Source organism: Sapajus apella, unplaced genomic scaffold (genome assembly GCF_009761245.1).
Source record: "Sapajus apella isolate SASKATOON/1434 unplaced genomic scaffold, GSC_monkey_1.0 scaffold160, whole genome shotgun sequence".
Taxonomy (NCBI): domain Eukaryota; kingdom Metazoa; phylum Chordata; class Mammalia; order Primates; family Cebidae; genus Sapajus; species Sapajus apella.
In genome coordinates this window covers 618,618-646,084 of record NW_022437100.1, presented here as the reverse complement: position 1 = coordinate 646,084, position 27,467 = coordinate 618,618, and the positions used below count along the sequence as shown (strand labels likewise).

At 52.2% G+C, this 27,467-nt stretch overlaps 1 protein-coding gene across 6 annotated transcripts; it reads right to left on the bottom strand.

Annotated features, from left to right (window-relative positions):
* Positions 1 to 625: 625 nt before the first annotated feature.
* Positions 626 to 24,849, bottom strand: CSF2RB (colony stimulating factor 2 receptor subunit beta). 6 transcript variants are annotated; one of them, XM_032266659.1, is made up of 14 exons: positions 24,749 to 24,849; positions 17,013 to 17,260; positions 15,922 to 16,045; positions 13,245 to 13,438; positions 10,985 to 11,142; positions 10,738 to 10,906; positions 10,048 to 10,183; positions 9,740 to 9,897; positions 8,095 to 8,234; positions 7,000 to 7,162; positions 5,581 to 5,812; positions 5,336 to 5,393; positions 4,380 to 4,483; positions 626 to 3,649 (listed from the first exon to the last, which is right to left on the bottom strand). In XM_032266659.1, exons 2-14 carry the CDS (start codon positions 17,086 to 17,088, stop codon positions 2,524 to 2,526), a joined length of 2,838 nt encoding a protein of 945 aa, XP_032122550.1. In that variant the 5' UTR covers positions 17,089 to 17,260; positions 24,749 to 24,849; the 3' UTR covers positions 626 to 2,523. The 6 variants fall into 6 exon arrangements, with proteins under 6 accessions (XP_032122550.1, XP_032122553.1, XP_032122552.1 ...); XM_032266662.1 differs by having other exon boundaries at positions 5,581 to 5,671; XM_032266661.1 differs by having other exon boundaries at positions 13,245 to 13,435.
* Between the last annotated feature and the right edge of the window lie 2,618 nt (positions 24,850 to 27,467).

The window sequence follows — 27,467 nt, the reverse complement described above, 5'->3', positions numbered from 1 at the left end:
AGTTATAAAAGTTATTAAAAAATTATTTTAGGCAGATAGGAAAAGGGGTCCTTGGGAAGTTTTTGTTCCTTTTAAAACAGCTCCAAAAAATGTTTCTTGTCTAGCAGGAAAGCCCCAGCTCTTGGAGTCAGATCTGCAACCTTTGATATGCAAATGGAGGCCATTAGAAACTGGGTCCACTCAACGCGGGGATTCCCACCATCTTTTCCTTGCTCCCATATGTGCCTGGCAACATGGCCGCCCCCACATAGCCCCACATGTGTAGAACATCTTGGTGCCCTACATTTGCATATTAAAAAAACTAGGGTGAAAGGGCCAGGTTTTTCAGGGGTTACATGAATGACATGCCTGGTCAGAACAGTGCCCTGAGCCCTATGCAAATAAGACACTGCCTCCTCCAGCCTCCTTATAGAACTGGCTGATTTCCAAGGCACTCAGGGTTTCTTCTCTCAACTTTGGAGTCCCCCCTCCCTCTGTCTCTGTACAGAGGAGCTTCTTCCTTCTTTCTTGCCTGTTAAACTCCACTCTTTAAAACCACTCCATGTGTTTCCATGTCGTTTTATTGGTGCAAGACTAAGGACCCTGGTGTTCCTCCAGTCATCGGAGCCATATCACTTATAATATATGCAATCTTTTCCCCTTTAATAATGTCTGGATATTTTGGAATTAATCTCTCAGACTTCTTTCTAATACATGTTGTTCATTATGCCATCTTGTTTGTTATGAACAGACGATTCTACTTTATGATGTACTAAAATGTTGTTATGAATTTCAGCACTATTGAACATTTAAGTTGTTTATCATTTTCTTTGACCACCAACATTGCTGTAATGAACAGGGATTTAAGAGCAAAAATAACAAGAACAGTTGCTTTAGCACTTATTAAAACATATCATAAAGCTACAACAATCAAAACGGTGGATGCCAGACAGACAACAAGGTAACAAAACAGGGAGCCTAGGAATTGATACAGTATATATACAAAGATTTCCTATATCACAAAAGTGACACTTTAGATACATAGAAAAATAATTTCAACAAATACCAAAGGCACCTCTAACATCCACCCATTCAAAAGTAATTAAAATTTTACATGAAAAATTTGAAACACAAACAGAACTAGAAAAACATATATAAATTACAACAAACGCTGCTTTGCAGTGGGAAGACCTTTGTAAATTTGGCAGTAAAAGTGAAGAAGGAGTTTACTAGGGAGCTCTTTGACATCACAGAAGCATTCACATTTGTATACCAAAAAGCCTCATATACAACATTATAAGACAAACCCACAGAGTTGGGGGAAAAACACTCCACCATCTGGCCATATGTAAATAGTTGAAAAAACTTAATGAGAAAATGATAGCACCCAACAGAACAAAGACCGTAATGGACTTAGCCCAGTTAAAAAATACTAACCAATGCCTAAGACACCTATAAAGATATGTGCAAACTGGATAATTAAAATAATGCAAATTAAAGCAATTTAATGCCATTATTTTTCATGTATCTGAAAGGGAAAGATTTAAAAGAACCATAAGCACTGATGCAGGCCCAGGCATAGACCAGCAGCCCCTCATCTGTGGCCCGTGGAAGTGAGGGTTACAGGGTCTGTCTGAAAGAGTGGCCACTTGGACTAAAAGCCTGAAAGCATATATGCCTTTAGGAGAATTTTCCCTTGTTTAGCAGTTTTTCCCCACTTTTCTGCAGTAGATGTGGGTTCTGGACTCCCCTCCTGATGTTCTCCAGGTCTCACAAGCCTGCCCATCACTTGGATCTTAACTTCTCTACATGACATGGGGTCTCAGGGGACTGGAGCCCCACAGACATCACTGAGACAACCAGCAGGGCTCCCCAAAAGCTCCCAAACAGCCTCTCATGTGTGTGCCTTGCACACACACACACACACCCCATTACCATGCCCATTTCTCGGAGTGACAGTCGAGGCTAGTCTGAACTCAGAGCCCCACTGAGCACGCCCAGACCTGTGCCACTCTTCCAAGCCCTAACCCCCACAGTGCCCACCTGGTACCTCCCGCCTCTGCATGTATATGAGAATCATGTCATGTGCATCAGTGCCTGCCGGGGACAGGCAGCCCCCACAAGTCCTAAACACAACCAGACGCGTCTCAATCTGACAAGGCTCAGCTCAGACCTCAGCCTCACTCTCATAATAAATCAGTGGCAAAAGAAGGAAGAAACATGGCAAATGCAAGGAAACTTGATAAAAAAGAAAATGAAGGGAAGATGGAATGAGTATGTCTAGAAAGCTCTAATAATTCAGAAGCTAAAAATAACCGGAAAGAAAAAGTGGGCGTGTACGTGTGTGCGCGCGCATGCGCGTGGGAAGACAAGTGATTTGCTGAAGGTCAAGGGGGCCGGAGCAAGGCTGACTCCTTTCCCACGCCTGCCTCCGGCCACCTCAACAGGAGACGGCCCCTTGACTTTGCAGAAATGACTGAGGAAGCCCGGGCGGGAGGGAAGGCAAGCCCTCTCGGTCCCCTCGCCTGTCGAGGTCTGAGGGTCTCAGCACACCTCCCCAGGCCTGCTGACCTCCCAAGGGGGCAGCGACAGGTAGTCCTGCTGCTTCAGGGCTTTGAAGAGCTGAATGACGGGCACCTGGGGCATGCCCTGGCCTGGGGGCTTCTTGACTTGCAAAGCCTGGTCTGAGTCCCTGATCTCAGGAGAGGGTCCCGGGGAAGAGGGCTTACTCCGGGGTGAGACAGGGCCAGCCCCCAGGCCGGGGAGGAAGCAATACTCGCCCACCTGCTGCAGGACAAGTAGGCCCTCGGAGTGTGGGGATGTTGGGGATACATCTGCCCGGTGCTCCCCTGGGTTCAGGACAGGGCTACTGGCCTCCGGGGGGACAAGATTGTTCAATGGGGACCTGGGGGACTGGGCCTCAGTTGGAGGGAGCGCCACATAGCCCTCAAACCCTGACTTCACAGGGCCTGGGGCTCCAGGGTGTCCACCGGCCAGCTCAGGACAGAAGCTGGGGGTCTGGTCTGCAGGGAGGCCCAGAGAGGGAACCTGGGAGACAGGTGAGGCCCCTGACTGTGGGGGGAATACCAAATCTGCAGAGCAGACGTAACCAGAGGCCACTCCAGGGTCCTCAGGGTCCTTAGAGCTTGTGGGCACAGCCACAGGGCTGTCCTCTGGGTCCTGTCTTCCCACCCTTGTGGTAAGAGCAGGAGGGGCAGGGCCTCCCCCGGACTCCAGGGAGGGGCTCCCCTCAGCCCCCCGGCTCGGCCTCCTCTCCACATCCATGGCCTGGCCCTGCCCGATCGACTGGGCCAGTGGGACCAGCTGCACCTGCCCCCCAGCAGGCAGACATAGGTACTCCAGGGATCCTGGAGGCAGGGGCTTCTGGCTCCCACCTGCCTGTGGGGGCTCCGGCTGGCACAGGCTGTCAGGCAGGGAGTGGCTTTGGGGCGACCCCAGGTAGGGGCCATTGAAGTCGAAGCTGGAAGCCTGCTTTTCAGGCGTGTGGGAGGGGGCAGGTGGGCCTGGCCGGGGACTGGGGGGCTGTTCTGTGGGCAGGTCTGAGGCAGCTGGAGTCGTGTCAGGCCCAGATGGTGGATCACAGACATGCTTGGGGTCCTCTGTGGTGAGAGGTGACACCTCACTGTCCTTGAATCCTACAAGGAACACTCTGTGGGGAGAATATGGGCGGAAGAGTTGGGACCACCCTGAGCAGATGATTTGGCTCAGGTGCAAGGGTCTTGGCAGGGTGGGGGTAGTTCTCTAGAAGCCCTCATGTGCCCCAGAGCTTGCAGTGAGAACCTGAGCAGGGCAGGGTTGAGGGCTCAGGGACCCCAGAGAAGGACACAGGACATGGATTCAGTCTCTCTGTGGCTCAGGACCTCCGTCCTCTGTGTTGAGCTCAAGGTCTTCCTCTGCAAGGCTGGAGCCCTCTCCCTTTTGACCTTAAAGTCCATCCTCCTTCAGCACCAGGTTCATGCCCAGCCTGTGCACTGGGCAACCCCTTCCATCATTCTACCAACCGTGCCACACCCCGCTCCCGACCGAGCCAGCGGTGAGCTGCCGGCTGAGGCGCTGAGGCCCTGGGAGTTTGCAGTCCCAGCTACCCCATGAGGCCTCTGCAGTGTGATGCCTCCCGAGGCAGCAGGGCAGGGGAGGGCCATCTGCTCCCCTCTTCCACCTCTGGTCAAGTCTCTTGTCTGGGCCTCCCTAACCTGGGGAGAGGAAGTTCTTCCTCACATCCACCCCAGGTGCCTCCTGCTTTAGTGCAAACCAGCCTCCTTGGATCTCTTCACAGTGAGCCACAGGGAACCTCACTTGAGTCCCTGATTGGCACCATGGCGTCAGCCCCCTATTTGCTCCCCACAGGTCAGGAGCGATCCACAAGCCCAGACACTCACCCCTCCAGCTCAGAGAAGTGGCTGTTCCACGGCCCCTGCTCTGGGGGACTCCTGCTGGTGAAGGCCGCCACGCTGCCTGGAGGCCGCCGCTCTGCAATCCCGTTCTGCAAGAACAGACACATTCCAGCCTGTGGGCATCAGGAGGCCTGGAGGTGGGGCAAGGCAGAGGGTGATGGGGGTACAGGGGATCCAAGGAGCCCCCAGATAAGAGAAGATTCCCCACTTCTTTAGGAGTGGCCATGGCCTTTTGACACTGGCAAAGTGAAGCCCAGAGAGGGGCTGGGACTTCCCCCCCATCCCTGATACCTGAGGACAGGGCGCTGTTCCTGTGATTTTTCTTACCTGGGGTGTCGCTGTCTCCACGCTCACCCCATTTCTCCTCCATACCAGCCAAGAGACCCCTCCACAGGCAAAGCTGGCCGTGGCTGCCTGACCGAAGGGCTCCCACCACCCACATGCTGGTGTTCTCCCCATGGTCATCTCGGCCTCCTGTCCCACCTCCTCAGCTCCCTTCCTGAAGGGTTTCTGTCTCCACCCTCGAGATGCCCTGAGGCTGAGCAACCTTTGCCACCTGGTACCACTGGCACCCTCAAAGCTTAGCCCAGGTGTCCTGTCCTTGGGGAGCCCTTCTGCCTGACACCCATCTGTCTTGGTAGCAGGAACCCCCTCTGTGAGCCCACCCTGTCCCGGGCATCCCCACACTCAGTTCTCTCCATTGGGGTCCTTGCAGATCTCTGGCAAGCAGGGCCAGGCGTGGGCAGTCCACGTGCCCAGGGAATCCCAGGAAGGGATTTCCAAGTGCTGGTCCCACTCCCAAAGCTTCCAAAACCCCTCTCCAGTCCACTTACCTCCTGACCACCCAAAACCCACAGGAAGAGATGGAGGAGGTGGGGACAGAGACAGGAGAGGCAGGAACAGAGAAGCCCCCCACCCCACCCCTCGAAGCCAGTTCCTACCTTGAACAGGTGGCTCTTGCTGGGGTTGGGGATCGTCTCCTCCCACTTTCTGCTCAGCCTGGAAGACACCAGGGAGGTGACAGCCATCAGAGACCTCAGAACCAGCTGCTCCCATGCTCATGCCCAGGGGGGAAACTGAGGCCCAGGAAGTAGGTGGCAGAGTAGGGCTTGGAGGGAGCTGGGTGGGATTCCCTGGTGCCCTCTGGGGTCTTGGTTACCACTCCAGCCCCACAGAGTCCCCTCACCTGTACCCATAGATGCCACAGAAGCGGAGGGCCACGAGCACAGTGAGGGTAAGGAGCACCACGACGAGCGGCAGCACCCACACGGGCAGCGCTTCCAGCAGCCAGGGAGGAAGAGCAGCATCAGCATCAGGGAGGGGAATGGACCTTGGGGCACGGAGCGGGGTTGGCGCAGTATCCCCCAAGACCCTGCTCCTTGCAGGCCTAGGGCTCTGGAACTTACTGCCTCGGGGGACTAGGGGAGAGAGGCCAGACTCATGCTGAGAAGGGCATTGGCCCCTACCCCCACAATGTTCAAAGAGCTGGGAGCACACAGGAAGGTCAGATCCTTTCCAGTCACAGGAGGTGCTATGGGGAAGGCAAGAACTACAGTTCATGGCAATCACAGGGGACTTCGTGAAGGAGGTGGCATAGTAGCTGGGCCTTGTTAACAGGAAGGACTAGAGAGGTAGAGATGGGGAAAGGCATGCTGGCAGAGGCACCAGCAGGTGCAAAGGCCCATCCGGAGGCCCCGATACCTCCTGTTGCCCAGCCCTGAGCCTCTCGAAGGCCAGGTTCCTCCAGGACTCCCCTCTTCCTCCTCCCTTGGGCCCATTGGTCAAGCCTCTTTTCTGTTTGGTTGGGGCCCTGTCCCTGGGCCCCTGCAGCTACCAAGTCTGGCTGTGGACTTGGGCTGCTCGCAGTATCTCCTGTGTCCTCACTCTCTCTGAAAGCATCCGTGGTCTTGTCTTGTTCTACAGGAGTTCCCTGGTGGCCACTATGGTGAAAGGTGAGGGGTAAGTGCACGCAGCAAGAGCAGGGAGGTGGGGAGATGAAGGGATCACAGCAAAACCTTCCAATCCAAAGACCCAGTCTGCGGCTCTAGATTTACTTGCTTCCATGGTGACAGGGAACTCGGAATGAGCAATCACAAAAGCGTGGTAGACCCCAAAGCTAAGAAACCAAAGGCCATATTAACAAAGGCCTAAGTCCCAGTTTAAAGGAGGAGTGTTGGTGAGATCTGTTCTCCTCTGCTCCCTCAAGTCCTCACTTGCAGTCCGTATTACACACCAGGTGTCACTTTCCCAAGGGAGGGAAGGGGGCCTGAGTGGGGTGGGGTCTGGAGCCCCACATCTCTGTACCCACACAGTCTGCATCCTCTGCCTGGCTGTGCTGTCTCATGAAGAGTGGGTGGAGAACTGACTCCATACCCAGGTTCTGCTTTCTTTACCCTTTGCTCTTCCATCGTGCGGGTCTGCCAGCCAGGTGGGAGGTGCTGCCTGCAAAGGCCTTCCCTTTCTCTTTGGCCACCACCTAACTGGGAAGAGGGCTCATCTACAAGTCATGGCAGGCCTGCTACTGCTGCTGCATTGGGGATTTTCTGGCAGTGAGAAACTCTGAGCTGGTCCCGGCCAGAAGCTGTGGACTCCGGCCTGCACCTACCCCACTCGGTTTCCCAGGAGCGCTCCTCACTCCACTGGCTCCAGATCCCATCGTAGCCGCTGCGGGAGGTCCTGACCCTCACCCTGGCCCAGTACGTGGTGGAGGGCTCCAGAGCTGGCAGGGCCATGCTGTGGGCATTCTGGAGGGTCTCAGTCTTGCTGTCCTGTGGGTTGGCGCTGAGGGTGAGGCCTGGCCCTGTGGCCCATGGGCGTGGCTGCAAATCCCTCCCACCTGGACCCCCAGTGTTGCGGGCTCCCAGCTCCTGCCCTGCTCAGGCCTGCTGCGGCTTCTCTCTCACCACCATGGAGCCTCCCCAAGGGCCACCCAGGGACAGCACAGCGGATGGGACTGGGGACTCCGCAGCCCCCGACATTGACAGCACTGAGGCCCGGAGTGCTGAAGCCACCTCCCCACCCTCTTTTAAGCCTCCTCAGCTCCCAGCCCTTCTGGGGCAGCCTGCACCCACACTGTGGCCTTTCCAGGAATGTAGTGCAGGCCGGCTGGACTCTGGACCCCGAGATGGGGATTCAGGAGCCCAGGGCCCACTCCCAGCCCCACCACTGGCCCACCGCTGGCCCACCGCCCTCCTGGCCTCAGTTGCTGCATTTCTAGGCTGAAGGTCTGGGATTGGTTCTGTGGTTTCTTCTCTGGCCTCTGTGGAGGCAGGGGACTGAGCCCTGGCCTGGCCCCCCGACCCCCGCCACCAACTCAGAAGCAGCTCTGTCTGAGCCTCAGTGTGTGTCCAGATGAGACTCCTCTGAAGAAATACCCCCAGGATTTCATGACTTTTGAAAACCTTCTTCCCAGTGGCCTTTCAACCCCTCCCTGCCCAGAGGGTCCCCTGTTCCCTGGGGACTCAGGTTCAGCTGTTCATTTTGGCCAAGCCACGCCACTTTCCCGAACCTCAGCTACTTCACAAAGAGATGGGACAGTGACCTGCTGACCACACAGCCCAGTGATCACCACGTCCCAGTGGCTCCCTCTCACTGGTCACCTGCCAGAGGCCCAGCGCCTTGCAGATGGAACCCCTCTTGGTTACTTCCCCCTCTCCTGCCCTCCCCAGTGTTTCTCCCCTCCCTGGGCGAAGGCCCTCACCTCCCACGTGGTGGAGTTTTTCCTGTACTGGATCTCGAATGCGTGGTCTATGTGCTCGTATTGCATTTTCATTGCTTTCCAGCGCAGGCTGTAGCTGTCTCCATCCTTGCTGACGGTGAGGGACGGAGGGGCCATCTGGACTGGAGGGAGGGAAACTGTCAGGAGCATCACCCCCCTCTGCAAAGGAACATTCCCTGTGTCTCATGCTAGACAGTGGGGCCGTCTCCACTGGCACAAGACCCCGCTTCTTGAGCTCCTGACCTCATGTGATCACCCGCCTTGGCCTCCCAAAGTGCTGGGATTACAGGTGTGAGCCACTGCGCCCAGCCTGATTACGTTTTAGGCGCTGTCACACATGCTTATTCAACAAGAATTATCGTGCTGAATTCTAACAACCCTATACGGCAGGTACTATTAATCTTCACATTTCACAGACAGGGAAACTGAGTCACAGAACCATTAAGTAACTTACCCTAAGGAAAGGCAGCTAAGCAGTGGCAAAGACAAAGATTACCACCCTCCCCCCCACCCAGTGTGATGGACTCTCGTTTGACACTCCCAGAGGTGTAGGGAATTGGGTAAAGGCTAGGACCGGATCGCACGTTCTCACTGCCAGAAAGTCCCCAATACAGCAGCGGGAGCAGGCCTTCAACAACATCTAGATGAGACCCAATAGAAGGTGGCCAAAGAGAAAGGGGAAGCCCTTTGCAGAAAGCACCTCCCACCTGGCTGGCAGACCCACACATTGAAAGAGGCAAAGGGTAAAGAAAGCAGAAATTGGGCATGGAGTCGGAAGTTCTGAACCCTAATCTTTATCTGCCTACTCATAGCTGTGCAATTTTAAGTAAGTCACTCAACCTCTCTGAGCTTCAGTCTTCCCAAATGAAAAATGAGAATGCTTATAACCTTGATGCCTTCACAGTATAAACATAATACGAATGCCCGTAATTTGTTGAGGTCACTTATGTGCCAGGCATTATATGAGACCCTTAATATATGTGTGCATTTGAACAATCAGAATTCCTTTTTCCAGTGAGGATCCCAAGAGAGTTAATGATAAATTCAAACCCAGGTAACTAAGACAAATTGGCCTCTGCTCTTCATATATACTAAAGACTGGACAGAAGAACTTGGTCATCAGGAAGCAACGCGAGAGGTTCCATTGCACTGGGGTCCTTGCTACGTCATAGAAATGAGGGATATTAACCTGGGAGGCTCAACGCTATCTGCATACACCACAGCCCCCAGTTGAAAAGTACATCCTGGATCAGTTACACTGAAGATAGAACATCAGTCGGAGGGGAACTTCGGAAATCAGAAAGAGGAAAATCCGATGAGGAATGAAAGGGCAGGTTTTGGTGGCAGGACCAGGAGGGGGTGGCCAGCAGTGGAGCTTTGGGGAGCTGCAGGGTAGGAGAGGGAAGCAGGAAAGTGGACAAGAGATCAGAGGTTTCAAAGGCCTGCTTTCAGCCACTGCCTTTGTTGTTTCATTGCTTCTCTGTTCACTCGTGGTCACTGGACTGCATCTCTTTGAAAGTGACAAACATGAAGACCGGGCCAGGAGGAGCCCTGAGCTGATTCGGGTTACACAGTGAGGGCGTGCTGGTCCCAGACCATCCCCACAGAGGGCTGGGAGTAAACTCACTGTGCTCTGAGCTCTTTATGTGTTTCTCTGGCCTCCTTGGCTGAACGGAGACGACGTACCGGCCGTGGGTGCTGGGGTCGGGCACGGGAATCCCACAGTGGTGTCTGATGTGGAGGCTGCCGAACTCCTCCCTCAGCACTGGGGAGCACTCTTTCTCCCTGAGGAGCACGGTAGAGCTGAGGGAAGGGGGAGGGAGGGCCCATGGGAGGGAGGAGGGTTGGGGGTAGGCTGGGGCCCCAGGGACAGGAGGAAACCTGTAGAGAGCAAGGCCAAGAGGAGGAGAGGGGACGGAGAAAGGAGATGCTCACCCTGCTTCTGGGCTGGGCTTGTAGAAGAGGCCAAAGGAGACGGAGCTGACCACCTCCCGCCTCACCTCCCAGGAGCAGCTGAGCACGGCGGCCCCGTCGAAGAAGCACTGCAGGTTCTGGGGCTGGGCCTCGTCCCCTGGGAGGGAGACAGGTCCTCATGTGCTCCCCCTCCACCCCTCCCAGAGCTCTCAGCGGGTGCCCACCGTGCGATTCATCACCCAGAGGTCATGGGCTCTGGGGCCAAAAGACCAGGGCCGAGACTTCAGCCTGAACCTGCCAGCTGTGTGCCCAACAGCTCTGAGAGAGAGATCTGTGCCCTGCACACCCTCCCGGGAGGATGGAAATAGCATCTAAGTCTCAGTGTTTGGGGACTGAACAGAATAACCTGGGTACGCCCTGCACACCCTGCAGCCTCCGTTAACACACAGCTGCTAATAGCGCTGTTGTTGTTATTGCAATTGCCACTGGCAAAGGGTGAGCAGAAAACTGGAAGCCCAAAGTAAACAGATGCAGAGTCCCACCAGGCAGCGGTCACAGTAGAGGTGGGACGGCCCAGGGACGCTACTGGATAAACGGCAGCAGGAGATCCGGGAAGCCCCCACGTGGAGCCCAGGACCCCTGCTGTGCCAGGAGCCCCTGACGAGCCTGCCCTTCCACCATGGGGCATTTCCTGGGCTCTGGCTCCATTACCTGGCTGGGAGTCCCACTTAAACTCTGGGCTCCACTTGCTGGGACGTCCTGAGAGCCGAGAACCTGGGGCCAGGCGGGTCCGCACTCGGGCCACATAGGTGCTGCTGGGCATGAGGTGCTCTGGCCCCAGGGTGGCCTGGGAGGCATTGGAGAGGAGGGTGGCCGCATCCTGTGGGAGACAGTGGGAGCTGGAGGAGGGTGCTATCCCGTCCCTTTGGGCTGGGGCAGCGCTGGCTGTGGTTCCTACCTCCCAAGAGTCCTGGAGCCGTTTATAGACCACCTCAAACTCCAGGTCCCCCTGAGACAGCCACTGGCTCTGGGGGCCCCCCAGGGCCACACTCCAGGTCAGCAGGAAGTGGTCCTGGTGACTGCTGATCTGCAGGTCCTTGGGCGCAGGAGGCTGGACTGGAGGGAGGAAGTGAACGTCACCTCAGGCTGGATGGCTGGGGCAGTCAGGGCCTGCGTGGCCTTTTGTGTGGACACGGGGTTCCAGGCCACCCCTGCCTCATCAGGTGAGGGACCTTGAGCAAGACCCATCTCCTCTGCGGGCCTCAGCCCTTCAGCTGCAAAACTGTAGGGTTTCAACGTGAAAGCCATGGAAAGCCATGCCTCCCACTGCATCGCCCCAGAAGCCTTCCTGGCTGCCAGGCTGTCATCTCCAAGGTCAGGGTTGCTGAGCAGTGTGTTGACCGCTTTGTTGGTATACGTAGGTGCTCAAGGAAAGAAGGCTGAATGAATGAGTCATGTGTATATCCTAAGTAGGATTTCCATGCCCCCATGTCCCCATCCCCCGGCCAGTGTGGCCTTGTCATTTCTAAGGATGAGCGTTTAGGTCACATTCTGGGCTTCAACATCTTCCCTAACTCCTGCTCCTCCAATCCACCCTGTAAGTCCCTGTCCCTAGCATTCGCACCCCCACATCTGATCATGTCACTCCCTCAGTGCTCTCCATGCCTAGAGGACACATGCAGTCTCCCCTCTGCCCTGAGACTGCAGGACACAGCGGCCTCTCCAGGGCCAGCCCCTGCCTGTGTCTCCTGCTTCTCCCCACTGCTGTCTAGCCCTTGAAGCGGATGCTCCCTGGACACAGTGGTGAGCGAGTTTCCCTGCTGCCCATGCCTTCCTGATCCCCCAGCATCTGCATAGCTCTTACCCTGTCAGGGAGGCTCTTCCCGCCCTCCCCTCCTGTCTACCCTTCAGATCTGAGGTGCAAAGCTCCTCCCTCTGGGAAGCCTGTCCTGATCTCCTGGGGGCCTTGCTCTCTGTCCCCTGCATGAGGCACCCACCCGCCGCTGTCAGTAAGTTCTCACGGGGGACAACATCCAATGTTTCCCCTCCCTCCAGCCTGGGCTCTCTGAGCTCTACTTGGGAAGGAAGGGACTCTCATATCCATCAAACCCATGTGTGGAAATATTGCTTCAGATGGATTCCTGGTGGTCCAACCCATCCCCTGCTCTGGAAGCTGCTTAATGATGCTGTGGCAGAAAGGGGCAGGAAGCCTTGGCCAGAGCCCCTCCGGTGTGACCCTTGCCAAGAGAACCAAGTGGCCCAGTGGTTAGGACTAGAGACTCGGACTGTCCTGGGCCGGATCTCAGCTCTGCCAGCAGCAGCAGAGAGGCCCTGGACTAGTCACCTCCTTCTCTGTTCATTTCAGCAGCAGCCACAGACACCAGTAGCAGCACCAAGCCTGCTGTGGCTCTGCGTGCGTCTCTAGTGACAGCCTGCAGGGCCTCCCACCAGCCTGCCACTGGGGTGGGCTTTTGCCACATCAACGAAAACTTTCATAAAACGCCTCCCCTTCTACGTGTAGTTTCATTCTACAATGAATGAATGTAATTTTCATTCTACAATTCAACCGTTTCCTTGAATGCAGGACTTTGAAGTGCACGTTATATTTCTTTCTAATACAGAGTCAAATAAAACCTCAAGATGTAAAATCATCATCCACCCCTCCCTAGACCACGGACAGCTTCATGGGCACTGTGAACTCGCAGCCCACCCTGGAGCCCCTCCTCTAGGGCAGTAAGGAGACGAGCTCCTTGTCTACAGGGCAGAGCGCACCCGGGAAGACTGACCCGACTCTGTCATTACTGCTCAGTGTGGACTTCAGAGGAGGCATCTGACCTCCTGGGCCTCAAGGGCCACATCCAGGAAATGGGTTGCTGCAGAAATGAGATGAAGCAACTAAGTTGAAAGAGTTTTGAACCAGGTGGGTTTCTAACAGGGTGGCTAGAGCGGTTTTCTTTAAGGGCAGCCTGCAGAGCTGGAAGCGCATGGCTTGGTGGGAGGTGGGCGCAGCCAGGGGCAGGGGAGCTGCCTTTGTCAGGAGCCCCTCACACAGTCCCTGCTCTGATGCCTCCCTGTAAGCAGACCACACCCTCATCCCTCAAGAGACCCTCACCCAACCCCAAGGCACAGTCTCCCACCTTCAAGACTACCCTGGCCAACCCTGGTATCCCCCATCCACACAGGACACCAAGCCTAGGGCAGGGCCTCCAGCCACTCACCATGCTGGGTCAGAGTGACGGTGAGCTGGGTGCCCAGAAGCCTGTCTGGTTCGAATGAGAAGCGGTCAGTGTCAGAGCTGACAAAACTCTGGTAGGGAATGACACATTTCCTGGGCACGCAGTGGGGATGCGGGCAGGCTGACCAGGGCATGTCATCGCTGAGGTCGCAGGACACTGGCTCCGAAGGGTCCCTGCTGGGAGAGGACATGGCTTAGCGCAAGGTGCGTAGGGACTGCTCACTCCTCAAAGGTGCATTGAGTGCTCACCACATGCCCGGCTCTGTCCAGAATCAGGGACCAGGCAGAGGCAAAACACACACAAATCCCGCCCACAGAGCTGCCATCCCTGGAGACGGGGACCCGCATGGAACAAAGTGTATAGCGTGTGCAGTAGAGAGAACTTCATGTGGATAAAAAAAGCAAGAAGCGGGTGAGGCAGGAGGAAGGGCTGGGATGAGGATGCAATTTGAAATATGGGACAAGCAGGCCTCTCTCAGGAGGTGACCTGCGGGCAAAATGCTAAGGCGATGAGGGAGGGACTACGCAAATCTCGAGGATTTCAGGAAACGGAACAGCACGTGCAAAGGCCCTGGGGCAGGCAGAGTTTATGTGTTGCATGGCTTGGCCTGAAACCAGTGTGTGAGGAGTAGAGCATGGGACAGGGAGGTCGAGGAGACCCATCCATCAACGTGACGGGATTGGATCTCACTGTGAGTGAGTGGGCAACAGTTATGAGCAAAGGCGTTGTAGATTTTGATGAATGCTTTGAAAGGATTCCTGAGGGTCATCGGTTGTGAACAGATCGAGGTGGGAGTGCGGCCATGTGGGAAGCAGGGAGACCAGTTAGGCGGCTTCTGGAATACCCAGGTGACAGGAAGTGCTGTGCACCAGGGCAGTGGGGCTGGCATGGGCGAGGTTCAAGTTCTGTTTGAGGTAAGGTTGGCGGTGTTTGCTGGTGGGTCGGACGCTGCAGTTGGGAAGGAATGGTGGCACAAGCGCCTTAAAAACAAGACAAAATCCTCCCAGTTGTTTAGCTTGAGCCACTAGGAGCTCCCATGTGGCAAAGGGAGGTGGGGAGGACGGAGGCAGCAGAGCCCTGGGTGAGGGCGGGACTTTGGCTGAGGACGTTTGGAGTTGGAGTTGCCTGTTGTCTAAGTGACGGTGGAGAGGCCAGTGCACCTGGAGGGCTGGAGCTTAGGGGAGGTGTGGGCTCAAGGTCGCCTTTGGGAGATGCCCCCGTGGCCGCAGGGGGTCTCTGTTGGGTGGATGCAGCAGAGAGGAGGTCCACGGACCTGCTCCGGGGTGTCTCATCCTTGGCAGCCAAGAGAACCAAGAGATAGCAGACAAGGAGAAAAGGGAGGATGGGCAGGGCCCCGGGGGTGCTGGGTGAGCTGTGGGCAGAGGCAGGTGCAGGAGGCCAGGTGGTCCTCCTTGTCAGGGGCTGTCCTTGGGTCAAGTAGGAAGAGGGTTGAGGCCCGACTGTGAGATCGTGCTCCCTGGGACAGTGCTGACTTGGACCAGAGCAGTTTGGGTGGCCTGGTGGGGGCGGCCTCCTAGGGGATGGGCTCAGGAGGAAATGGCTGGAAAGACACTGGGTGTGGTGAGTGTGGACAACTCTTTATGGGCCACTGCTGTCAAGGGAAGCAGAGAAAAGGGGGCTGTAGGGCTTTGGGGTCAGGAGACACCCGGGTGCTGTACTCCTGTGCGCACCTGTGAGGGGGTCAGGGCAGGTTTGCAAGGCAATTGGGAAGGATCCCGGGGTGGGGCACGGTGGGTGGCACAGGGCGGAGTGGGGACTTGGGGCCCCTGATGTTCCTGAGCAGCAGGACCAGACAGGATCCTGGCTCAGAACCAGGCCCAGGCCCCAGCGGTCGGCAGAGGGGGTGGTGAGTGTGAGTGTGGGTGGGCGGGGAGCTTCTCCTGGTCCGCTGTGTGTCACAGCAGCAGGAAGCAGGTCACAGCGAGGGGCAGGATGGTCTTTGAGTAAAATGGAGAAGGCCCGATGGAGGCACCCCGGGGAACTGAAGACGGTGGAGGGGTGGGGAGTGGCAGAGCTGGGCCAGTCGGTTGTCACCTGCCTCTCTGGTTCCAGCTGTTTAATTATTTCATTTAAGGCTAATTTAGATCCTGGCCAACACCCCAGAGCGATGCTGGTCCCCTTCCCGTGTGACACGTGCCCAGGAGAGCTTGGGTAGAGGGGCAGCAGCCCATCCTGTGGCCAGGGCTGGTGCCTCACCTCCGGGGCCTCAGTTTCCCCATCTCTGAACTCGCAGGGCAGCTCCCAGGCCAGTGCCATCTCCCTGGTCAACTCTGGACAGGCAGGTGGTGGCACAGCTGGGGCATCGTGGCCTGGCCCTGCCCACCTCACAGTGAAGAGGGAGTAAGGTCATGTGGGGCAACTGCGTTAAATTGGGAAGGAATAAGAGAAGATTGTCACCACTGTCACCACCACCCTTATCAACAACATCAGCATAGAAGGGCGCTTCCCAGAAACCCCACGTCAGATGACAGCACCTGGCCTGGGCAGGTACCTGGAGGGGCAGGACAGGTTCCTCTGTCCTCTGTCCGCTCCCACCCCAAGGCTGAACTGACCTGTCCTTGTCTACACCGCCGTCCCACACCAGGCACAGAGGACACTGTAGCCCCTGCCCATGGACCCTGTGCCCGGCGTTACTCACTGATTCACCCTGCGAATGAGGGTCACATTGACGAGCCGCTGGGCATCCCACGTGTCCGCCCACCTGCAGGTGATGTGGCTGGTGTAGTCATTGTAGCAGCGAAGCGTCTGCATCGGGACGGTTTCTGACAAGAGGAACAGGAGGGGGTCACCTCTCTCCCCTGCAGGGTCCCTTGTCACCACCACCCCCCTCAGCTGCTTTGGGATGCCCAGCACTGAGGAGGGGGTCTCCCAGGTCCCTGCAGAAGCCCCAAGTGGCCAGGCAGAGGTGCCCTAGGTTGGGAAGGGGGTCTGCCGGAGTGGGCTCCTGACTGTGGACCCTCTTCTCCTGACAGAAGTGTGCTATTCTGTTAGTTCTCAGCACACTTTCTGGGCCTCTTCTGTGTGCTGTTCCTGGGCACGGTCCCCTCCACCATCCCTGGACAGAGACATACACCAGGCACAGCCCTGGCCTAGCCCCACTGTGCAGCCTGGGAGGGGCACACACACAGCTCTGGGCTGCAGCATGGCAGAGTCCTACCCTGCGCCCTCCCCCTGCCCTCTAGTCCCCAGCCTCGGGAGCCTGGTGTTTGTTAAGCAGACTGTGGTCCCAGCATTGCCAAGAAGCCAGATCTCTGGGAGCCCTTAGGAGGGACCTTTTCACCCCAAGAGCCCGGGAGCATCCCAGCAGGGCCTTCAGGCACAGGAGGGCTCTTGAGGCTGAAGCAGGGAGAGAGGCCCAGGCTGAGGCCCTGCAGGAGCAAAGCCCTGGAGGTGGGAACCACTGAGGCTCGGCGAGTGTCTGCTGGGGAAGGAGGGGCAGGGAGACGGCCAGAGCAGCCAGCCTGGAGCCTGGAGCCTGGAGCCGGGAGTGCCTGGCTGAGAAATGTGGGCTGGGAAGCCAGATGCGCTCAGCTGCACTTTCCAGGACAGGGTGAGCAGGAATGTGCGGGAGGTGGGAAGCGAGGGAGGCCCAGGGAGGGCCAGGGGAGAGACAGAGGGAGGGGAGCAGAGGAGCGTGGGTGGGCAGGGTCCTGGGGACATGCTGCAGGCCTCCCTGAGGGTGCAGCAGTGATGAGGGGCACAGGGAAGGGGTTATAGCCACAGACTCACCTTCTTCCCCTGCCAGGCTGCGCCCCCAGCACAGGGCCAGCAGGGCCATGCGGAGCAGCCCCCGGGCCAGCGCCATCTCCCTGGTCAGCCCTGGACAGGCAGGCGCCAGCACAGGTGGGTGCTGGCCATGGGCCGGGCGAGGTCCTCAGTGTCCTGGAGTCCTGTGCTCCTGCCCAGCTGGGAGCCAGGCCAAATCCATTTCACAAGCTCCTGGGACCTCTCCCTCCTGGCCTCTGCCTCCTCCAGGCCTGCAGGAGGAGATGTCAGCAGTGAGCTGCCCCTCCCCCTCCACGTGCCCCAGGGACACCGCCCATGATGTAGGGACAACCCAGAGAGGTGGCCCTCATGCATGGCCCCTCAGTCTCCTGGGACATGCAGGTGATGGGCGTGGGCTGCATGGCCTGAGGCACTGTGTCCCCACTTGGGTCACTGACACCTACCACCTCACAATGCACTAGAGAGCACAGCAGCAGGGCTGGGATGTGACTCCTACTAAGCTCCCCATGGGCTGCTGGTCCCTAGTCGCTCCGGGGTCTCTGGGTGTGGGATGCCACAGTGTCATTCCCTGGACATGATCACATGTGCACACGCGTCCCGGCTTACACACAGCTGTGCTCTCCCCACCCCCGCTCCATTTACCGTCACCTCCCCACCCTCTGCCTGCCGGTTCCCTTTTCTCCTTGGAGGCTGGGGGTTTCCTGCCTTTCATTTCACGGGTCTGGGAAGTACCCAAGAGAGCAGAACAGACGACTGCGGCTGCTTTCCTTCTGTGAGATTGTTGGAAGCTTCACTCAAGATGCACACACACACACACACACACACCACACATATGTACAACACATATATACAGACACACAAAGATACATATATACACATAAACATGCACACACACATATATACACACAAACGTACACAGACACAAACACACACATACACAGACACAGGCACAGAGACACACACAGACACATACAGATACATACAATATACACACATATACACACAAACATTCATACACACATACACACAAATACACACACAGAGCCACAGACACAGACACATATGCACAACACAGACACACAGATGCATATTCACACATATATACACAAACATGCACACACATACACAGACACACATACACACACGCACAATACATACCTAAACATATATACACATGCATATACCATCTACACACAGACATATGCACATACAGATACATGCACATACACACACACACACACACACACACACACACACACAGAATCTACCAATGGGCATATTGGCTGGGAACAAACTCTACTTGACCCCAGAATGTACTAATATATGATGAAAGAAGAATCAGGAATCAATGTGGCATGATGAAATATTCAATTACAAAATGCTAAAATAATTGAGTAACAACATAAAAATGTCCATCTAAAACCCCATTTTACACCATTCCCCAAATAACAGGTTAATTATGCCTTTAAATATAAACAGTTACATTCTAGGAAACCTGCAAACCATAGGCGTGAATGCCTTTGAACTTTGTAAGCTTAAAAGCATAGGTGACATCACAGAGACAAACGCTGGCAGCAGGACATAAAAGTGAAATCGTCTGTATTTTGTCAAACTGACTGAAGCATAAAAGCAAAGGACAGAGTACAAACAGAAAACATTTGCACCAACGTATTAATCTGTTAGGACAACTGTAACAACTTTCCATAGAGTGAGTGGCTTACAAGAAACAGAGTTTATTTCTCATCATTCTGAGGCTGGGAAATTCAAGATCAAGGTGCAGGCAGATTCGATATCTGGGGAGGGCCTGTTTCTCACCGTCTTCTCACTGTAATCTCACATGGTGGAAGGAGCCAGGGAGCTCGCTGGGGTCTTTACAGGGTGCCAGTCGTGTTCTACAGGCACTACCTCCAGAGGGTCTCACATTGGAGATTAGTTTGTGACATAAACTTAGGAAGACTCGAACATAAAAACCATAGCGACCAGAATTATGGAGGACCGGTTAGTGTCTTTTACCGTAAACGGTTAAAACAAATCAGTTTTATCAAAGAGCACAAACAATATTCACATACGCAGAGAGAATTCATGATGGTGGCTGACAGTATTTCAGTGTTTTCCGTGAGCCAGGCATTGTTCAAAAGGCTTTACAGATGCGAATGCTTCTATGTATAGGATACCACTAAAATCTCCACTTTATAGATGAGACAACAAGGGTGGGACGTTATGTAATTGGTCCACAATCACATGGCTGGTAAGGAGCAGGCTGGGATTCAAGCCCATGGCAGGTTACCTTTAGATGCTGTCCCTGACCACTAAGCCTACAGTGGCTCCATTTCCCAAACATCAAAACAGCGCACGTCTATTCTGACATTTACTGACCCAGCAGACGCTTCTACAGACATGCACAGATACAGCAAAAATAAAAGAATACATTATGACATCTAAATCAGCATTCTCAGGGAGATTTGAGAAATGATAGCCATTTGAGAGAAGACACGTCTATGCAAAGAACAGAGTTCTTGGAATTTGAAGATAGGAGAGCCATCATTTAAAAAAGAATCAATCAAAGGCCGGGTGTGGTGGCTCATGTCTGTAATCCCAGCAGTTTGGGAAGCCAAGGCAGGTGGATCACTTGAGGTCAGGAGTTTGAGACCAGCCTGGCCAACATGGTGAAACCCTGTCTCTACTAAAAATACAAAAAAATTAGCTGGCCATGGTGGCGCGTACCTGTAATCCCAGCTATTCTGGAGGCTGAGGGAGGAGCATTGCTTGAACCTGGGAGGCGGAGGTTGCAGTGAGCTGAGATCGTGCCACTGCACTGCAGCCTGGGTGACAAAGAAAGACTCTGTTTCAAAAACAACCAATCAATAATGGGCCAAACCACAGAATGGATACCACACATGCAAAAGATAGATACTGAAAATAGAGCAAATGGTCAAGAAGATGAAAAGGCTTGGGAAAGAAATCCAAGAATTCCAGCATCCGGAAGCAGGCGGTGGAGAGAATTAAGAGCACATATATCAGACGGCATTAGCTACCTAGTCTGAAAGACAGTGGAAGACCTTGTCCCTTTCCTCCTGGAGGCAGAAGCCAAGGTTTTAGCTGAGTTTATTGCTACACAGAATAAAAAGTTATATTTCCTATACTCTCTTGCTGCTAGGTGTAGTCAAGTGACTAAATGTGGTCCAAGGAAATGAGAGTAGAAGCATTGTGTTTGTCTTCCAAAAAAGGCTGCTTAATGGCAGTTGACTCGGGTGGGAGGGGTCCATTTTTGTCCCTGTCTTTTTTCCTTCTTCCAGCCTGCAACTTGGAGGTGACAGCTGGAGCTTCAGCAGCTATTTTGGACCATGAGGTTACCTTGAGGATGGAAGCCATATGTGAAGATGATGAAAAGAAAGAGAGGAAGCTGGATTCCTACTGCCACTCTGGAGCAACCACACTAGCCTGAAACTGCTTCTTCTGGGCATCTTTTCTATGCCGGGAAAAAGAAACTTCTATGTTGTTATGCCACTGTTGCTTGGGAATTTTCCATGTGCAACCAAACAGATACAATAACAAATGGGAGAAAAAGTCACAGGGGTTTCAAGCAGACAATAGGCCACTCAATAAAGAACAAGATTCCTTTTCAGAATATTTTTTAAAGACAGTAGGAATCTGTATTTAAGGGAGGCTACTACAATGGAGTTTTGAAGTAGGGGACAGAGATCCGGGTTCACTCCCAAAATTCCTTTTAATAGACCCATACCCAGTTCTCACTGGTAAATTTTCCATCTTGCAAGAATTTGAGGACAAGCCTAGAAATGTTTCCAGAAGAAAGCATATAGGATACTTCGAATGGAACAAGGGTCAGATTGGCAAGAGATTTCACGTGAGAGACCCTGAACTTTAAATCGAGGTCTTGAAAATACCAACGGAAAATATGTTTAAACCTAGAATCACAAAATGCCAAGTTTTCTTTGACATTTAAAGGACACAAAAAATGTTTGCTGCCTAAGGACAAAGAAAGTTTTTCAGATCTTTTCTGAAAAAGAAATAGTCGAAGTTAGATTTCAGGAAGAAACATCCAAGAAAGGCTGAAATATTGAGGCAAAGAAACCAACACTTATAGGTAAGTAAAGAAGAATATTGAACTAAAACTCAGATGATTTTAACAAGAGAGTTGGCCATGAGGCTGGGGTGGAGAGTGGAGGAGAACTGAAAACTTGCTGAAGATCTCCTCTTGTTTTGGAAGGCATATATGTGCTAAATAAATCCAAATGCTGGTGGCCTCCCAAAGTGCTGGGATTGCAGGCATGATCCACACGCCCAGCGCAGAAAATATAAATTCAATACATTTTAAATACAGTTTAAAAAATATATTATTATTATTTTTGAGATAGAATCTCACTCTATCACCCAGGCTGGAGTGCAATGGTGTGATCTCAGCTCACTGCAATCTCTGCCTCCTGGGTTCAAGCGATTCTCGTGACTTAGCCTCCCGAGTAGCTGGGACTACAGGCATGCGCCACCGCACCCGGATATTTTTTTGTATCTTTAGTAGAGCCAGGGTTTCATCATGTTGGCCATGCTGGTGTCAAACTCCTGGCCTCAAATGATCTGCCTACCTTGGCCTCCCAAAGTGCTGGGATTACAGGCATGGGCCACTACGCCTGGCCTTGGCAAACTGATCTAAATTCTAACAAGCCAAAGATGAGAGACTTGCTCCATTCGCTAGAAAAGTAATACAGAATGTGGTGGTAGCCAAATGAACAGAAAACAATAAGGAAAATAACCAGCTGCATATAGAATCTTAGGAAGTAAGAGGGGCATTTCAAGTCACTGAGGAGAGGAGAAACCGCACACTCATAATTAGCAATGTTGAGACAATTAAGACGGTAATTATTTTTAAAAGTTACTTTACACATTATTTATCCCTCTAAATTCTAGCTGGACTAAAAATCTAAAAGTCAAAACCAAAATAATAAAATGATTGTAACTCTTTCTATAATCTTAGAAATTGAACAAGACGACAAAACCAGAAACCATAAACTAAAAAGTAATGACAGGCTTGACTTAACAATGAAAACATTTTTATATGACATAAGACTTATCTTAAACATGATAAAGAAAAAGATAAGCGATAACCTGGGAGAATACATTTGAACACATAGAAATGGATTACTAATACACATAATAAATGAGTCACTCCAGAAGTTAAGATGTAAAAGACAGAGAACTCAACAGGTTAACAAAAGACTTCTCCACATCCACCATAAATGAAATCCAAAAGACTAATCTACATATAGAAAATATAAGATTTCACCCATTATCAGGGAAAGAAAAAAATCAAGCAACAATGAGAATTTTCATTTATAATATTGGGCAAAATTAGAAGATTGATAATTTCTCTAATGGTAAGTTGCCCCCTCCCCTTTTTTTTGGAGATAGAGTCTTGCTCTTTTGCTCCGGCTGGATTGCAGTGGCATAATCTCAGCTCACTGCAACCTTCGCCTCCTGGGTTCAAGCAATTCTCCTGCCTCAGCCTTCCTAGCAGCTGAGACTACAGGTGCACGCCACCATGCCTGGCTAATTTTTATTTTAGTAGAGACAGTTTCACTGTATCGCCCAGGCGGGTCTTGAACTGCTGAGCTAAGGCAATCTGCCCACCTCGGCCTCCCAAAGTGCTACAATTACAGGCATGAGCCACCACACCCGGCCAGATTGGCCCTTTTATGCATTACCTTGGGTGTGCCAGCTTAGCTCAGTTACTTTGAGGCTGATTTGGCAATACCTATTAAAATTTCGAAAGTACAACCTCTTGCACAGTAATTCTGCACTTAGTAATTTAGGCTACAGAAACACTTTCATAGAGGTGGAAAAACTAAAAAAAACCTAGTTGTCTATCAACATGAGATTAGGTAAATTGTGGTGTTCCCATCCTAATAAATGCCACAGATTTCTTAGAATTACATAACGAGTTCAATCTATATGTATCATTGTAGAAATTTGGAAATATTCATACACACACACACACACACATATTATAATCCCATTTCTGTAAAAAGAAAAACTATCAGCTAGGTGCAGCGGCTCAAGCCTTTAGCAATTTGGAAGGCTGAGGCAGGCAGATCACCTGAAGTCAAGAGTTCAAGACCAGTCTGGCCAACATGGTAAAACCCATCTCTACTAAAAATACAAAAATTAACCGAGCATGGTGGCAGGCACCTGTAACCCCAGCTATGTGGGAAGCTGAGGCAGGAGAATCGCTTGAATCTGGGAGGCAGAGATTGCAGTGAGCTGAGATCATGCCACTGCACTCCAGCCTGGATGACAAGAGTGAAACTCAGTATCAAAAAAAAAAAAAAAAAAAAAAAGAAAAGAAAAGAAAGAACAGGAAAGAAAGAAAAGAAAAACTATATGCTTATATCATGCTTAGAAAATGTTCTGGAAGAATACACGTGGTGGAAAGAGTAAGGTATGGAGCTAGGGAAAAGAAATTGCCGGGGACTTTGTCTCTTGTGCTACGTAATTCTAGATTATTCTAATTTTCCTTAAGGCCGGTTTCTGTGTAGTTGCATGTTTAGCATTCAATACATTCCTTATATGACTCATGAACTACCCTGTGGTGTTGGTGTGTCTGTATCCTGGAACAATATAAATAAAACTGCTGAATGAGAAAAACAGTGACCAAAAGCCAATTAGAAATGTTTACTTATTATAAAATGATTAAAAAGCAGGAAAGATGATAGAAAAAAATTAGAACTTGGTTATACAAAAATATAACAGCAGGGTCTTTGAAGACTAAAAATTGCACATATGCAGCTCGTCACCAGCACCTGTCTGACAAGGTCCCAATAAAACACCTGCCCTCTCATTCTCAGGGTCAGTCCACACACCTGCACGAGCCCTGACACAGACACGCCGGATGTCCGCCCACCCGGCCGACATACTTGGGTACAGAACACACACGCCTGGGCCCCAACCTAAAAAAGCAGGGCAGAGTGTCATAACTTAAAAAACAGAGAGAGAGAGAGAGAGAGAGAGAGAGAGAGAGATTGCTGGATGTGCCTGCTATGTCTCTGGGCAAAGGTTGGGCTCTTAAGTTCTAGGTGAGTTTAAGCCACACCATGCCCAGCACTGGGCCTCAGCGCAGCAAAGTTCCAGGTTTCACCCTCTGCCTCTCAGTCTCTCTGCTCTCTTGCGTCCCCAGGGATAGGCACATGCACAATACACACACCAGCACACACACAAATGCACACACCGGCACACACACAAATGCACACACAGGCATACACACAGGCATCCATTCTCTCTCTCTCTAAACCATGCTCCCCATTCCACAGACGAGGAGACAGAAGCCCAGGGTGGGGAGGGGGTGCTGTCACTATCACCAGAATCTTAGTGACAAAGCCAAGACAGGCCACCGGTACCTGACACGCAGGTCTGAGCTCTCTCTACCTCACTAGGCGTCCTCCCGCCAGGACCAACCAGATCCCGCTGGTGACGCCGAGTCCTCCCCAAAGCTTTTGTCCAACCCCCAAGCAGCTCGGCACCCCTGGCTGTCTCCCCACCCACTGGCTGCCCCAGGAGTCTGGACTCAGGTCATGCCAAGAGTCCAAGCCCTAACTCCCCTAAGTCGCCAGGGCACAGCTGTCCACAGGATGCCCCCCAGGCTCCCCCTATCCTTTTCCATCCTGGACTCCCCACATTCCCCCCTGCTCTGACCCCACCCCTCAGCCCTGCTCCTGGACGCCGGGCCATACCTCTGTGTGGCGGGAGAGATCAGCCTTCATCTGGAGCCTCCAGCCAGACTGAGCCTCCCACACTTCCTATTTATGTGTCGTCAGAAACAAAAGCAGAAAGAGGAAGCAGTACCAGTCCAGGCCCATTTTGCTGATAGTGCACGTGACTTTGCTGACTTCCAGAAGGCCTTCTACGCCAATTTATCTTTCTATAAACTCCTAGGGCTGCTTCAAGCCTTAGCTGACGCAGGGCCTCCTCCATGGAGCCTTCCCTGACTCCCTGATGGGGATGCAGGTGGAAGGGGCTGCAATAACCACAGCTGGTTTGAGCCCAGAGCCAGACAGACCCCGGTTGGACTTCCAAGTCCACTGCTTCTTAAAGCGTGTCCTTGTGCAAACCACCTGCACGTTACTTCTCCAAGCCTCGGGACATCCATCTGTCTGCTACTTTCACAGAAGCATCTGCAAACCTGGAAGGACTGTTGAGGGAATCCAACCAGATGCTGTGTAGAAAGACCTTAGCTCAGAGCTGGGCACATGAGAACCCTCTATAAGTGGTAGCTGGTGGCATTTTGATTTCCCTGATGTCCTCTTTGCCTGCCACCCCAACATGTGCAGTATGGTCATGTGTGTTCATGGCTGTCTTTCCCCTAACACTATCTTCAGGGCTGGCTTGTGTCCAGCTTGCATTTCTCTCCCAAATACAGACTAAAGGTCTCCTCTGTACCTAGCACATGGCCTGGTACAGACGAGATCCTTAGTGACTGTGTGCAAATGAATGAATGAATGAATGAATGAGTGAATGAATGACTAGCTCCCTGAGCACAGTAGGGCTGACAGAGTTAAGGTAAGGTGAACGAGGCACTCTCTCAGGCTCAAAATGTAAACAGGCATCTCAAAATTCAGTAATTGAGATGTCATATTTTAATGCAACATGGTTTAAAAAAAATCCCAATGAATGCAAAAAATATTCACGGTGAACCAAATATGAAAAGCCTGAATAAAGACAGGATGAGTCACAGTGCCAAGACACAACAAAATGCAACCATGTGCCTCCTGTGTGGGGCTGCCTTACAGGGGAAAGGGTAGCCAGTAGGAATGAGGGGAATGGAGGGCAGGAATGAGGGGAATGGAGGGAATGGAGGGACAGGAACCTGCTCTGAAGCCACTGGAATTCTGGCTTGATTGTTCTTTGCTTTCCTCCTACCAGGAAGGGCAGGGTTGGCCAGGAATAGCTGGTGGGGCCTCACCCTAGCAGAGAAAGCCCAGGGTGGAGGAAGGCATGGGTGGTTCTCTCAGGTACTTCAACCAGACCAGTGTGACATCCATACCTGGCATGAAAAGGCCCTGCAGGGGTTTCTCTGAGGCTGGAGAGGATGGAATTAAAGCAACATCACGGCCTTTCTTCTCTCCCAGGTGTCCCCACTCTGCCTGTCTTTCCTGAGCTCCTCGGTGGGACTAGGAGGCTGCGGGGCTGGAAGCCCGCAAGGGCACAGAGGATGCTGTCTGCTGGAGAAATGAAGACCCCGAGACTCTAAGTCAAAATGACTCCGAACACCAGACCCAAAATATGAAGAAGCCTTAGGAGCACCTCAAACAATTCACTTGACCGATCCATTCCTTTTAAAAGTCATCAGAGCAGCAGAGGATAAAAATCTACATTTGAATAAGTCTAAAAGACTTCTCTCAATAAGTATTAAAAGTTCTAAGTGAGAAGAATCACGCTGTCAGGAATTCATTGAATCTTTTCCCCCTCAGTGGTATTTAAAATACCATGTCTTGCAATTGATGATCTTTTAGAGACTAAGAAACCCAAGAAACTGTTGGCAAGAACGTAGGAGTCGTAATCCAGGGCTTGAGCATTTATGCTGTGAGTAGATCCTGGATTCAGTGCTTCTCCTTCTCTCCCCAATAACCTTCATGTAGCTGTTACTGTCCTCAACTTACAGAGGAAGAAAGCGAGGCATGAAAAGGAAAATCACTTGTCAAAAGTAGTATAACTAGTATATGTTAACATAGCATTTTTTTCCATTTCCATTTTCATTCTGAAACTATTTCAAAATACACAGAGTGTTAAAAGGACAGTACAGAGAACTTTCACATACCCTTCATGTGGAAACCCCTTTTGAGTTTCACTAGGTGTCTCAATAATGTATTTTGTAGCAAAGGGTCCATCTGGGACAGTGCATGGCTCTTAGCTGCCATGTCTTTCTGGTCTCCAATTTGAAAAAGTTTTTTTTTCCTTGACATCTTCAAGACTGTAAGCTAGTTGTTTTGAGTAATGTCCCTCGATTTGGCTCTGTCTGATGATTAGACCTGGGTTATACTTTTTTGGCCAAAATAACATAAAAGTGATGCTGGATTATTCTCGATGAGTCCTATCAGCTTTCATTGTCAACCTGTTCCACCACTAATGTTGTTCGCTCTGATCGTTTGATTAGCTTGACATCAATCAAGTTTCTCTACCGTAAAGTTACTTCCCCTTCCAAAATTTACAAGCATTTGGTAGGGAGATACTTTTTAGCTTTGTCAGCCCACTCCCACACTCCAATAATTTCAATATGCAATGATGCTCTTCATTTAACAAAACATCATGATGATCATTGCCAAATGGTGATTTTTAAAAATTCTGTCATTCAGAAGCCCTAGCCAGAGCAATCTGACAAGAGAAAGAAATAAAAGCCATCTAAATAGGGAAAGAAGAAGTCAAACTTTCTCTCTTCCTTGATGATATGATTTT